Source organism: Dama dama, chromosome 8 (assembly GCF_033118175.1).
Source record: "Dama dama isolate Ldn47 chromosome 8, ASM3311817v1, whole genome shotgun sequence".
NCBI lineage: Eukaryota > Metazoa > Chordata > Mammalia > Artiodactyla > Cervidae > Dama > Dama dama.
In genome coordinates, this window is record NC_083688.1 from 40857216 (window position 1) to 40872676 (window position 15461).

General features: G+C 38.1%; 1 protein-coding gene across 3 annotated transcripts in view; it reads right to left on the minus strand.

Moving 5' to 3' along the window:
- Positions 1-15461, minus strand: part of PARD3B (par-3 family cell polarity regulator beta) — a 1129489-nt gene that overhangs the window by 439444 nt on the left and 674584 nt on the right. For all 3 annotated transcript variants that reach the window (XM_061148945.1, XM_061148946.1, XM_061148947.1), the window contains exon 11: positions 13386-13571. In XM_061148945.1, coding sequence (XP_061004928.1) covers positions 13386-13571 — 186 coding nt within the window. The remainder of the gene's footprint in view (positions 1-13385; positions 13572-15461) is intronic.

The window sequence follows — 15461 nt, forward strand, 5'->3', positions numbered from 1 at the left end:
TTTATGGTTTTATTTTTTTCTTTCAGTATTATGTTTAAGTATTACTTCAGCATGAGAATAGTGACTCTCCTCAACTGATTTTACATGAGTGATTTCGACTATCCAGGTATGTTACCCAGTAATTCTAGGATATTTATTTCATACTAATCTGGATCATTCTTTCATTTATTGAAGGAAAATCTAATGCCCTTTCTGCTATGGACTGAATGTGTTTTCCTCAAATTCATATGTTGAAATCCTAACCCTCAACATGAAGATATTAGGGGGCATTTGGAAGGTAATTAACACCCTTATAAAAGAGTCCTGAGACAGATATCTTGTCCTCTCTGCCATATAGGGTTACAGCAAGAAAAAGACAGCTGACTATTAAACACCTCTCACCAGATGGATTCTGCAGCACCTTGATCTTGAACTTCAGAAACTGTGAGGGATAAACTGCTGCCATTTAAAAGCTACCCAATTTATGGAATTTTCTTTTAGCAGCCTGAACAAAGACACTTTTCTCTCTACTTTATGACCATCAGACCCCTAACCAAAAAACCACAACCACATCCCTTACTTTTTGCAACCCCTGTAATCAACTCTTATCTATCCTTAAGCTAGGAGGAAGTAAAGGAAGTTCCCAAAGAGGAAGAAAAATAAGAAAAAGAGGAAAGAGAACAGAATGAAAATAGACAAAAACTTCCTCTGGGCACATTAGGACAAATGAAACCTGGTATAAGATTTAGGTCTTCTCAATGTCCTGGGGTGATTTCAAGTCTCATCAGCCCTAACCGGGTTCTATTGCAGGGGGAGGGAGACTGGACTGGGAGACAAGATGTTTGAGTGTTATATCCCTTTTCTGTGCTACATTGTGCTAAACCGCTTCAGTCATGTCCGACTCATAGCAACCCTGTCGACTGTAGCCTACAGGCTCCTCTGTCCATGGGATGCTCCAGGCAAGAGTACTAGAGTGGATTTGCCATTTCCTACTCCAGGGGATCTTCCTGACACGGTTTTGAACCTGTGCCTCTTATGTCTCCTGTATTAGGACACAGGGTCTTTATCACTAGCGCCACCTAGGAAGTCCATATCTCTCTTTATTGAACACATAATACAGGGCAGTCCTTGTGCAAATATCTTGCATATGTTCTCATTTCTCAAAACGAACCTGTGATATAAGTACCACACTCCACTTACATAATAATGGAGGCTCAGGAAAATTAAGTGGCTGTTAAAGAATACTGTCACTGCCAGGCCTACCTGAGTCAGATACGTTTCCATTGTGCTATGTTGCTCCTAGAGATGATTAAAGGTACTACAGTTACTCAGAAAGCCTGGTAGCTTCCCTGGTGGCTCAGAGGGTAAAGCATCTGCCCGCAATGCGGGAGACCCAGGTCTGGAAAATCCCCTGCAGTAGGAAATGGCAACCCACTCCAGTACGCTTGCTTGGAAAATCCCATGGACGGAGAAGCCTGGTGCAGGCTACAGTCCATGAGTTGCAAAGAGTCGGACACGACTGAGTGACTTCACTTTCACTACAGTGATTAATGAATATAATTATTTAATGAGTTCCTCCTTTGTGCCGTTCTTTTGTTAAACCCTTTGTCTATATGCACTAGACAATTTAATACTTATAACTACCCTGTACACTGGGGACTATAGCTCCCCTTTTAGAAAAGAAGAAACTAAGGATCAGGCAAGTTAAGTGCATTGTTACAAGTCACATGTCCAAGAGCAAGTTTGAACTAGGTCTGGGTTACTCTGAAGTCCATATTTGCAACCACTTTGCTAGTGATTCTTGACCTTTCTGGGTTCTTCTTAGACTCCTTTGAGAATCTCATAAAAGCAATGGATTGTCGACTCTTAAAAATAAATATTTACATGATGGTTCCTCCAAAGCTGTACATTTGGACCAGACAATTCTTTGTAATAGACAGCACTCATGTACTTTTTAGGATGTTGCATGTGCCCTCTGGAGCACATCCATGATTTCTGGTGGTCCAGTGGCCTTGCAGTTTAGTCCCTGCTATGCCTCTGCTAGGATTAGCAATGACAGTGCAAGCCTTAATTCACCTCTGGTCACCAATTTTTTGTAGGTCCCTGTACCTCTAAAGTTCTAACGGACACAGAGGGAAGAGAAGAAAGCCATGGCACAGAACGAGCCTCTGAAAAACATGAGTCAAGCATGAAGGAGTGGGCTGGCTAACCCAGGGCCAGCTGGCTGGGGCCCAAGGCCAGTCTACATTAGGCCAGGGCATTGAGAGGATTAATCATGACCAGACGTTGACTCCTTCCTCTGCCTGATTCTAATGGGGTCCTTGGTGAAGCCTTGAGGGACATCAATGCTCAGGGCCCAAATCCCAAACCCTGACTTCAGGCTACACAGCAGCATTTCCCTGGACTAGAGTGGGACTCCAGGCAAGATGGCACCTGCCCAAGGAAAAGGACTGTCCTGAACAAATATTTCCCAAGATCCTAAAATCACTCCATGATAATATCTGCTTACTGTATTTTGGGGAAAAAAATCCAGCCTAGACAGAGTCTTGTATTCCAGACTGAAATAATTTCATTTCATTTTCAAACAATAACAATGAAAGGAAAAGAATAAATCAAGATTTTAAAGTATAGTTTTTAAAGTAAAGAAAAGGAATAAAGTTGGTAAGACCAGAAGCATGTGAATTCTTGTCTTGAAGGGCACCTATGTACATTAGTCAATGTTTTACTTCACCTGTCCTAACACAATTTCAACCAATACAAATGGCACCATTCTTCAAAAACAAGAGCTCTATTTTCCAGACGCAATACATTGCACTCTGGTATACACACTGTGGTGATGTGGTCCATACTTTTCCGTTGCTCCAAAAAGCCCTTTGCATTCCTGCTCACCAGTTCAATATCAATCCTTCAAAATAAGGCTCAGCAACTGCCTTCCATTTTCTTCCCTTCAGGCAGAATTGCTCCATCTCAACACCTATGATTACTTTTATATTTGTCTACAATTTGTTTTTGTTGTTCAGTTCCTCAGTTGTGTCCAACTCTTTGTGATTCCATGGACTGCAGCATGCCAGTTTTCCCTGTCCTTCACCATTTCCCAAAGTTGCTCAAATTCATGTCCATTGAATTGGTGATGCCATCAAACCATCTCATCCTCTGTCACCCCCTTTTCCTCCTGACTTCAATCTTTCCCAGCATAAGGATCTTTTCCAAGGAGTTGGCTCTGAGTTGCATCAGGTGGCCAAAGTATTGGAGCTTCAGCTTCAGCATCAGTCCTTCCAATGAATATTCAGGGTTGATTTCTTTTAGGACTGACTGGTTTGATCTCCTAACAGTCCAAGGAACTCTTAAGAGTCTTCTCCATGTTTGAATGCATCAATTCTTCAGTACTCAGCCTTCTTTTTGGTCCAACTCTCACATCCATACATGACGACAGGACAAACCATAGTTTTGACTATATGGACCTTTGTCAGTTAAGTAATGTCTCTGCTTTTTAGTACGCTGTCTAGGTTTGTCATAGCTTTTCTTGCAAGGAGCCAGTGTATGTTAATTTCATGGCTGCAGTCACCATCTGCAATGATTTTGGAGCCCCCCAAAATAAAGTCTCTCACTGTTTCCATTGTTCCCCCATCTATTTGCCATGAAGTAATGGGACCAGATGCCATGATCTTCATATTTTGAATGTTGAGTTTTAAGCCATCTTTTTTTTTTTTTTTTTCCAGAAAGATGCCTTTTATTTATTTATTTATTTATTTTAATTTTTTTATTATTATTATTATTATTTTTTCCAGTGGGTTTTGTCATACATTGATATGAATCAGCCATGGATTTACATGTATTCCCAATCCCGATCCCACCTCCCACCTCCCTCTCCACCCGATTCCTCTGGGTCTTCCCAGTGCACCAGGCCGGAGCACTTGTCTCGTGCATCCTACCTGGGCTGGTGATCTGTTTCACCATAGATAGTATACATGCTGTTCTTTTGAAATACCCCACCCTCACATTCTCCCACAAAGTTCAAAAGTCTGTTCGGTATTTCTGTGTCTCTTTTTCTGTTCTGCATATAGGGTTATCGTTATCACCTTTCTAAATTCCATATACATGTGTCAGTATGCTGTAATGTTCTTTATCTTTCTGGCTTACTTCACTCTGTATAAGGGGCTCCAGCTTCATCCATCTCATTAGGACTGGTTCAAATGAATTCTTTTTAATGGCTGAGTAATATTCCATGGTGTATATGTACCACAGCTTCCTTATCCATTCATCTGCTGATGGGCATCTAGGTTGCTTCCATGTCCTGGCTATTATAAACAGTGCTGCGATGAACATTGGGGTGCACGTGTCTCCTTCAGATCTGGTTTCCTCAGTGTGTATGCCCAGAAGTGGGATTGCTGGGTCATATGGCAGTTCTATTTCCAGTTTTTTAAGAAATCTCCACACTGTTTTCCATAGTGGCTGTACTAGTTTGCATTCCCACCAACAGTGTAAGAGGGTTCCCTTTTCTCCACACCCTCTCCAGCATTTATTGCTTGTAGACTTTTGGATAGCAGCCATCCTGACTGGCGTGTAATGGTACCTCATTGTGGTTTTGATTTGCATTTCTCTAATAATGAGTGATGTTGAGCATCTTTTCATGTGTTTGTTAGCCATCTGTATGTCTTCTTTGGAGAAATGTCTGTTTAGTTCTTTGGCCCATTTTTTGATTGGGTCATTTATTTTTCTGGAATTGAGCTGCAGGAGTTGCTTGTATATTTTTGAGATTAATCCTTTGTCTGTTTCTTCATTTGCTATTATTTTCTCCCAATCTGAGGGCTGTCTTTTCACCTTACTTATAGTTTCCTTTGTAGTGCAAAAGCTTTTAAGTTTCATTAGGTCCCATTTGTTTAGTTTTGCTTTTATTTCCAATATTCTGGGAGGTGGGTCATAGAGGATAAATGGAGATCACAACAGACAACACTGAAATACAAAGGATCATAAGAGACTACTACCAGCAGCTCTATGCCAATAAAATGGACAACTTGGATGAAATGGACAAATTCTTAGAAAAGTATAACTTTCCAAAACTGAACCAGGAAGAAATAGAAGATCTTAACAGACCCATCACAAGCAAGGAAATCGAAACTGTCATTATACATCTTTTTCACTCTCCTCTTTCACCTTCGTCAAGAGGCTCTTTAGTTCCTCTAAGCTTTCTGCCATAGGGTGGTGTCATCTGCATATCTGAAGTTATTGATATTTCTCCCAGAAATCTTGATTCCAGCTTGTGATTCATCCAGCCTTGCATTTCATATAATGTACTCTGCATATAAGTTAAATAAGCAGTTTGACAATATACAGCCTTGAACTACTACTTTCCTGATTTTGAACCAGTCTGTTGTTCCATGCCCGGTTCTAACTGTTGCTTCTTGACATGCATACAGGTTTCTCAGGAGGCAGGTAAGGTGATCTGGTATTCTCATCTCTTGAAGCATTTTACACAGTTTGTGGTGATCCACACAGTCAAAAACTTTGGCGTAGGCAATGAAGCAGAAGTAGATGTTGTTCTGGACTCCTCTTGCTTTTTCTATGATCTAATGGATATTGGCAATTTGATCTCTGGCTTTTCCGCCTTTGCTAAATGCAGCTTGTACATCTAGAAGTTCTTTGTTCAAGAACAATTGAAGCCTGCCTTGGAAGATTTTGAGCATTACTTTGCTAGCATGTGAAATGAGTGTAATTGTGCGGTAGTTTGAACATTCTTTGACAGAGGTCTATCATAGTCCTTACTGTATTTGAGTTGTTTATGCATTTATTATGATACCAGCTTCTTGTACTATGGAATGAGTCTTTTTGTTTTCTATATCCATTCTATTACATATTGTATAATTTACAGTAGCTGTAGATGTTATAGAAATCCTTGCTAAATGGAATCACTAGAAACATCTTTCATTCAGGTGCTTTGACCTGGTTTCATCTCCAATGGACAAATTCAATAATACAAACTGTAATTATGAGCAATTCCTGAGCTCAGGCTGGTTTGGATATACTGGCACATGCTCAGAGAAATTTTATAATTCTAAAAGTGAAGCTTGATTACTGTCTGTGTACTGGCTCAGTATCCTCTTATTTAGCTATTGCAAAATTTTAAGTTTATCTAATTCAGTTATTATCTTAAGAGCCTCACTCCATTTTATGTAGCAAATGAGTGAAGTTCCAGCAATGTACCATTTATTCAGCATCTGTGGCATGTGAGACTTTTCTTTTTTTAATTAAAGATAACTGAAGAGTATTTTTAGAGCCTCAGAATATATCTAATCTAAACCATTTTGATATAATGTATTATAATTCTTTCCTTTTAAAGACCTACTGGAAACATATGGGATATAAATAAACACTGCAATTTACAGCCTTCACTGTAGTCATGAGTGGATTTTACAGTTTCCTTAGCAAGAAGCTTCAGAAGCCCTGACTGAAGAGTCATCACTAGTATTCCTTGGTCTACTTTGCAGCAACAGCCCTCTGTGCTTGTTTTACATTTTTTCTGTTTCTTGTCCTTTCAGCTTCTTCTCTATCCCTTTCCATCTCCTTCCTGATTTTCTGTTTTCAGTTTAGTTTGGCCTAGAAAATTGGATAATAGAAGCTTATTAAGGTGCATGTGTTATATGAATCAAGAAGATTCTGCATGAATGCTTAACTAGATTAGAATCTCAGAGGACTTTCCAACTTAACGAAAGGACCTTATTTATTTATTCACTTGAAGAAGAAGAAGAAGAAGAAGAAGAAAGCTCTATTCTTGCTTGTGCTAAGATTACTAAAAATCTGGCTTCTTAAAAAAATGGACCCAGAACAAAATGCTTAGACCAAAACTGACCACATTATGAACTCAGTACCTCTTATAAATACCCACAATATAGGTGAATATAGGTTTTCAGATAAAATATACTATTTTTAGAGTCAAAGTAACATGATCATGTTATGCCAACTTTTGTAGATAATAATTTCATTTTTGATTAGGTCTACAAACATATATTTTTAAGCCTCTGAAGAAAATAATGGAGTTCAAAGTACAGATCAAAAAGACCTAGAGTTCTAAAAGTTTATCCAGCATGATACAAATGTATTTGCATTTCCATAAATAAAATAAATATCTGAAAATGAGAAAACTTAGCAAGAAAAACAATGATTGATACTGATATTATGAAAATTTTAAAGTAATGCTATATCTCTATAAAATTAGTTACTGCTGCAGAAAACCCATAAATGATAAGGCTGAGTATATTAATTAACACACATTAACATTTTGGGTTTTTTCCCCTAAGAAAGGAAATTTATTTAAAATATATGACATAACATAGTTGATAATTCTTTTTTCTTGTTTAAATTACTTGTTTTATTTTTTAAAGCAGAGTTCTTATAGTGATGGTGAACTTTTCCAGGCAGAGTTCGTACTTTTAGTTGTTCATAAAATATCACATTTTTGCGGTGAGTATGAAATATTAGAGTTTGGCTTCTAACAGTTGAGGATTTGCAATGAAGCTGTTTATACCCAGATTGTATGGTGTTTTTGGTAAGAGGTAAAAGCCTGGAAGACATGACTATAGGTAATGATCTTAACAGTTCTCTTCCAGTAGAAAACACTATCAATTTTAAGAAAAATGGATAGCTGAAGAAATCATTTAACATTCGTGTTCCTTAAAATGCTGTCCCTTTTATCTTCCTTTGAATTCATTAATTATAGATCCACCACATGATTTATAGATAGAAGCAGAAATGGAGGTGGAAATTACTCGGGCTAGGAACTCCTACCGAACTCCTTTTAAGTAGGTTAGATGCTATTCAACCAAAATTCCCCATTACAAAGAGACATGGATATTCAGGATCAAACACTGTATCCCCATAAATTCTAGAACTGTGCATATTATCTCCCCAAATTCATAATTAAGTCATTTTAAAATATAGGGATTGCTTGTATTAGTTAAGTTTTTTAACCTATTATGAAATGGTAACGATCTTGCAATTCTGCATCAGCAACCTCTGCAGAGGTTGTATTCCAGATTTCCTAACCACACAAGAATCAAATTACTTATATTATGTCTATTTCATATTCTGAGTGCATGCATTTGCAATTAGCTATGTCAGGCATTTTTCTTTCATTTAATTTCATCATCATCAAGTAGTATTTATTAAGCACAAACCTGGCTAATTAATTTTCTAGAGAATAACAGGTATTCTTAAATTCGTTCTCTTTAAGAGCCCTTAAATAATCTACCTGATATATGACATTTTTCCCTTAGCAAAAGCTGCCTTTATTTTAATTTTAATATTTAAATTTTAATTTTTGCATTATTGTTTCAAAGTTTCAATAGAACACATTACACTTCCAAAGTGAGTATATTCAAATAAAAAGAAATCTTTCATAATTAGTATTGATAGAACAGACTGTATGGAATTTTTATTCTTCCTAATAAAGGATTTTAATATGCTACATGAATTTTTAAAAATATCACCATTCTAGTTATATATTTTCTAAAAGTAATTCATTTTTAAGATAGAAAAAGAAGAAAACTAAGCAGATTTAGTATAGCCTAACTTAATAGACTTAAAAATGCATTTTCTCTAAAAAAATTCAGTTAACAGAGTATATCAAAAGCAAAGGAAAAGAAAACTCATCTCTGAATTCAAAATGTTTAGCAAATGAGGATGAATGTATGTGAGGTCTTCAAACTGATTATCCAGATTTATGTGTGCTTCTTTGGAAAAAGGAAAAGCTCATTTTTATGTAGATTTTGGGAGAGTCTTTTTCTCAAGTTATTAATTTTTCTAACTGTACAAAGATAATATTTTGTTTCATTTACCACTGATAACAACACCATATTCAAATTCCAGTCACAAGAATGAAATTTTAGAAAAGCATCCTCATGAAATCCTAATTACATTCCACTTATAGTTCTCAGTTCATGAGATGTATGTATACTATGTATGTATGTATAAATGAATGTTTATATAAAACATACAACATGCAAAGTTGTATCTAGTATAAATTTGGCTCTGGAAGCAATTATACTACATTTCAGGGCCAAACGCCCTGGAAGAATGACAGAAACCAAAATTGAATTTCGAACATTTAAGGCATGTTACTGGTGGCTCAGATGGTAAAAAATCTGCCTGCAATGCAGGTGACCTGGCTTTGATCCCTGGGTTCGGGAAGATCCCTTGGAGAAGGAAATGGCTACCCACTTCAGTATTCTTGCCTTGAAAATTCCATGGATAGAGGAACTCGGTGGGCTATAGTCCATGGGGTCACAAAAGAGTCAGACACGAGTGAGTGCCTAACATTTTCACTTTCACACTTTCACTGTTTGAGCAGTTCAGTAGCAACACTCCAAGCTGTATTTGGCTGTTATGGTCAATGGTCACTCTGGTTATACATTGAAAAGTAAAGCTCAAAAGGATGCTTCCGAGGGGTCTACAAGTGACTCCATAGACTACATCTCTCTTAGAAACGACATAAATGAGAGATGGAATGATAGAAAGCAACAGTCAGGGAGGTAAGGGGGTAAAAAGAAAGAGGCTCTTGTATATGTTTGGCTGAGCCCCTTTGCAGGTCACCTGAAACTGTCACAACACTGTTAACCAGCTATTGTTCTGCGTACTAAGTCACTTCAGTCGTGTTCGACTCTGCAACTCTATGGACTGTAGCCCACCAGGCTCCTCTGTCCATGGGATTCTCCAGGCAAGAATACTGGAGTGGGTTGCCATGCCCTTCTCCAGGGGATCTTCCCCAACCAGGGATTGAACCTGCGTCTCTTATGCTCCTGCATTAGCAGGTGGGTTCTTTACAACTAGCGCCATCTAGGATAAAACAAAATAAAAAGTTAAGGAAAAAAAAAAAAAGGCCCTTAATTATAGTCAGTTATCCAGGGGTTTTACATCTGGTTAGAACTAGAAGGCCTGGCATGCTGCGATTCATGGGGTCACAAAGAGTCAGACACGACTGAGCGACTGAACTGAACTGAGAACTAGCCTATCTTTGTTTACACCAATGGAATTCCCCAGGAGAATCCAGCATAGAGAAGCCACAGGAAGAATGTGGTCATACTTTTCAAAGTAGTTTCATTTTGAAAAATCTACCTTCCCTAAAGGGGAAAACACCTTGAGAACCAATTAGTGGTAGGAAGGGCCAGGAGAAAAAGAGTGTGCTCTGGTGGAAAGAGTATTTTGTTGATTTCACGTAAAAAACCTTGGGCCAGATGCTAAAGTGGATGTTCCCCATGCTTATTTCCTCTCTGCCCCAGGGACAGAGCGGTCTGATACACATGTATTTTCTGAACAGAGATGGGAACAAAGTCTCCAAACAATTTTTCTAAGACCTAATCCTGAATCACAGAACAGGTGGCAATTTTCTGAGGAGCAACAGTGGATTATTGGAACAGCAGAAGGAGAACAGAAAAGCAGTTTCCTCTTTCCTGGTTAATCAGATTTCTTGTGAGCAAAGCTTTAGGCCTCCACCCTCTGCAGGGCAGAAAGTAAACAAGACAAATGGATACTAAACATTCACAATAAGGCTAAATTCATGATGGATGCCTCTTACTATTTAAGATCAGCTATAAATATGCTGTCCAGTAGTTTTTAATGGTGTGATTGTCTGACTCAGCAGACCAGTGTCAGGAAAGAAATTTACATAAATGGAAAGTGAAATCTTCCTGCAAGAAACAGGCCTGTTAGAAATTGCTTAGGTAAGGAGATGCTCACTTACGCAAACATGGATATACATATTAAACCTGCTCTCCAATATCTGCTTGAGCTGAAGTTATTGCCCATAAAAAAGCTAAGATGTTTGCTTTTAATTTCCAAAAATTCATTTCAGTTTCAATTTTACTTGGAATAAATTCTGTAAATAGAGCTGTCATGACGAATAAGAATAATGCCAAGCTGGTATCCACAAACATGACCAAGACTCATTCTTAAATACAGCACACGTTTGGATGGCCTGGCTCAGGATGATACACATGATATAAGACAACTCCAGGACAACAGACCCTGATCTCTGGAAGTATGATCAGATGAGATCAAAGAGGCTTCATCACAGGACAGCAAAGCACAGACTCTGAAGTCGGACTGCCCAGGTTCACATCTTGGTTTAAGTGATTTCTGGCCTTGTGAACAAAGGAGAGGCACTAACCACTGAAAACTGTAATTTCTCTTTGACAAGATGGGATGATAATAATGCAGTATGGGTGTGAAGAATAAATTTAGAGAATCCACCTAAAATACTTGTTATATGGCCCAACAGATATTAAGCATAAAACAGAGTGAATGTTAGTTGATAATGTTACTGTAATTATTATGATCATTTTCCTGCTGCTCCATAAAGAAGGCTGACTACTGAAAAACTGATGCTTTCTAACTGTGGTGCTGGACAAGAATCCTTAAAGATTCCCTTGGACAGCAAGGAGATCAAATCAGTCAATATGAAAGGAAATCTACCCTGAATATTCACTGGAAGGACTGATGCTGAAGCTGAAGCCGTAATACTTTGGCCACCTGATGTGAAGAGCTGGCTAATTGGGCAAAGACCCTGATGTTGGGAAAGATTGAGGGCAGAAGGAGAAGGCGGCGACAGAGAATGAGATTGTTGGATGGCATCTCCAACTCAATGGACATGAGTTTGAGCAAACGCTGGGAGATGGTGAAGGACAGGGAAGCCTGGTGTGCTACAATCCATGTGGTCATAAAAAGTTGGACGCGACTGAGTAACAGCAACATCTACCCTTCTGCTCCCAGTTCTGCATTTCTGAGCCTGACAGAGAGAGTCATAGACTGGATGAATGGCCCCAATTCCTTACCGACTTCTCTAGACCCACGCCTTTGTCATAGGCTCACCGTGGGTGGACTGTATTTTTCTACCCCTTGGACTGACCCTGGATTCAGTCATATGACTTGTTTTAGCCACCAATATGTGTGAGAAGTGACAGTAGGCCAGCTTGGAAACCAGATGTCAGGAGGCTTCGTGGGTCTTGGCCATCAGCTAGCCTGGTAGCCCAAGGTGTAGTTATAATATGTGGAGTACACTCAGATCTGTAGATCTACTGTGTGACAGAGACAGGTCAGCCTTAATCAGAGCCCTTTTAGTTACTGTGCAAAGCCATCAGGGAAATAAAGGCTTATAGAGGTATGTTATTGAAATGTTGTCATTACTTCATTGCATTATTATGCAACAGAAGCTAACTGATCCAGGAGTGCATTAAAGGTTGTCTATCCCCAGTGCATTTCTTCTTCTCCAAAGAAAAAGACACTAGCTCAGTGTCTAGGTCTGAAGCAAAAGTGAAATGATAAGTTTGAGGAGACAAATGCTTTAATAAAGTCAGGATCCTAGGACCAGGGGGGCTCCTATAAACTCTAATTATGCCTTCCTGGCTTTTGAGTGGGAGAGGGCACACGTGAGTAATACCAAGATGATTTTAAAATGGCTAACATTTATTCAAAGTTTATCATAGGCATGGTGCTAGGCATTTTATACCCATTGTCTCTTTTTGTACTCAGAAGAGCACCAGGGGGCAGGCACTACTAATTTTATTCATTTTATACATGAGGAAAGTGAGGCACATTAAAAACAATTGATTTGCCTGCATACACTGAGGGTGAGAGCAATGAAGGCAGGATTTAAGCTCAGAAGTCTCACGGCATGGCATGAGATGATAAAGATGATGGTCAGGATTGATGACAATAAGCACAAACTTGTTTTCCCTCTCTCTGTAATCACTTAACTGCATTGATCCCATTGTGTATATTACTTTATTCAATCCTTAGAATCTTATATGCTAGGTATTGTTATTAATGGTGCACTAGTTGGAGTGTATGGTGGTAGGGTTGCATTTGAACTCAGGCAAATCTAGTTAACCATTAAATTTTGGCAATAGCTATGTTCATGTTGCCCACCCCAGTATGAAAGGGCAGGATCATATTCTTCTCTTTTTATCTGGAAATTTATAAGCTTCTCTAAGTTCAAAGGCAAATATGCATTCCCAGAAACATGGATCTTCTAGTGTACAAAATGTGATAAATGACCTTTAATTTATGCTACTTTCTCTCAGACTCCATTGAGCTTTCATTCTTGCAAGCACAAGGAGTAGAGTTTCTTATTTGTTGCTTTGATATTGACTAGCTTTCAGTTTTGCTTTTCTAATTGTGTACTGTTAGGTTCAATTTTGTTAGGTTAAAATTCATAAGAATCCTAACAGTAATAAAAATAATATAAAGCATGAAAACAAACTGTTACCTGGATCTGTTCACATATACATTTCCTGAATCTGGCAAGAAAGCCTCAGTGCTCTTAAGCCTTCAGAAATTTTCTTTATCCAGTCCCCAAACAGAACAGTTAACGTTTCTAAGTATCTTTACACTGTTGGGCAAACAGCATTCCTACCTACCTTAAAAGCAGCACCTCCATGGATGATGGACTTGATAAAAATCCCCAGGTCTGTTCCAGTTTCTCGAGATTTGTTCCCTTTCAAGCTCACCCCAAGACCAGCAGAACCGGAATCATTCAATGGGATCTCAAAGGTAAGTTGCTCAGTTGTTTCCAGGGAGAATGCACAACAGTCAGGTTCTCCTTTCTGTTGGAAGCGTACATGAAAAGGATGAAGGAGGAGAAAGCAGATGAATGTCAATATTCACATTCTCAGATGGTCAAACACAGATGCAACTGACAAGACAAGATGCCTGGGTCTCTGCTTCACAGCCGTAATCCCGCCCCCGGTGGGCAGAGGGCAGTCTTCTCTCTCTGCAGGAGCCTCCATCACATGGATGGAGTGGACGGGATAACTCTCGGGAATAATATTTGGTGATGGTCAACAGAGAGGATCTTTGGTCAAGGCAGTTTGAAACATTCCAAAAGCATTTGGAAATCCAGTAGAATATTCTCAATAATTAAAGAGGCTGGATATTACCTAGGGAATCTTAAGTATTAGAATAGACATTAGAGATAATATAATCTTAATACCTTCATTTTACAGATGAAGAAACAAGAGCTTAGTGTAGAAACCTGCTATAATTCGAGGGAATATCTGGCTTATATAATTTAAAACATATCCTTTGCCATGGAAGCAATCCCATCGATAAAGATTGTCAACGGAATACAGAGCACTGGAAAAAATGTTAATTTTAAAGTTAAAGATGTGATCCTTAATAGATATCACTGAATTGAATTTCACTTTGTCAAAACTCATGCCTTAAACTTGCTGCTTTGGATAAAATAACTTGTTGGCATCTGGTTTTGGAACCTAAAAAAAATGATAATGCACAGAAATATCCATGTTCTCTTTGACAAATGACACCTAGCCACAAGCCTAGCCATTCTAAAAAAAAAAAAAAATACATAGTATGGTGGCAAAAGGCATAATCAGAGGTCAGGTCCCCAGAGAGAAACACACACTTAATCATACTTGGTCCATCGTGTTTTCAAATATATAAGAGTAGGGATAGAAAAGTGCTCTCCACATGTCAAAGTGTATAGGGCCCCCTTCTGCATGCCTCCCAAGCTTGCAGAAATGTGAAACTCTGCCCCAGCGTTTAAATGAAAAATTTGAAAATGAGATAGCCCTGGAAACCATCAACTCATTCTAGGTCGGTAGTTCCTTCCTCTCTATAATTATGTTTAGAGACTCTCATCTTAAGGTCACTTTGAGGGATGCTTATGTAGAATTATATATTTTAAAAATTACCATGAATGTCTGAATGTCAGTCACAAAATAACAACTATAAAATCAGAAGTAGCAAAGAACCCACAATTAAAACAGGATTAAGAGGTCTGATCATAGCCAGATCTACTGACACGACATCTCTAACTCCTCCCAATGAAGAGAAATTCCATGTCTAGCTTTAGAGAAATATTTTGTTCATTTAATTTCATTGTAAATGAAGTTAACTATAAAGATTTTGACAATGGGTAGTTTCCAAGAAATGAAACTTTATTGTTTAATTTAATAAACCTATTACAAGTTAGCTCTTTTAACTAACTCATTATATTATTATCTTAAAAAAAAAAAAAACAAATTCCATTATTCAATACCAAGTAGCTGTCTTTTTTCCCATTGGAATGCCAGAGTTAAATAATACTAAATGTAAACTATTAGCCTTTATCTGTGCCTCCCAAAACATCCAGTTTAGAATCCATAACATTTTCAAAATCATTTATATATACAGGTCTCTTCAGAATTTGATTCATTTCAATCTAATCAAGTTCTGCTGAATTAAAGTACAAATTAAAGAATGGCTTCTCACTAGAAGTTTGTGAACACTGTTTTATAGAAAAACTAGAGTTTCTCTGGTTTTCATCCAGCGAAAAAGTGACATGAGGACAAGTTTCGCTTGAGTAACACCTTCAAACCACTCTAATCAGCTTTCTTTCGGTGATTGTATTTCATTCCCAATAAGACCGAGGGCCACTATTTGTACTAATGCCTTTCATTTATTGTTACATAAGTGGCAAAAACAAAATAGAAATT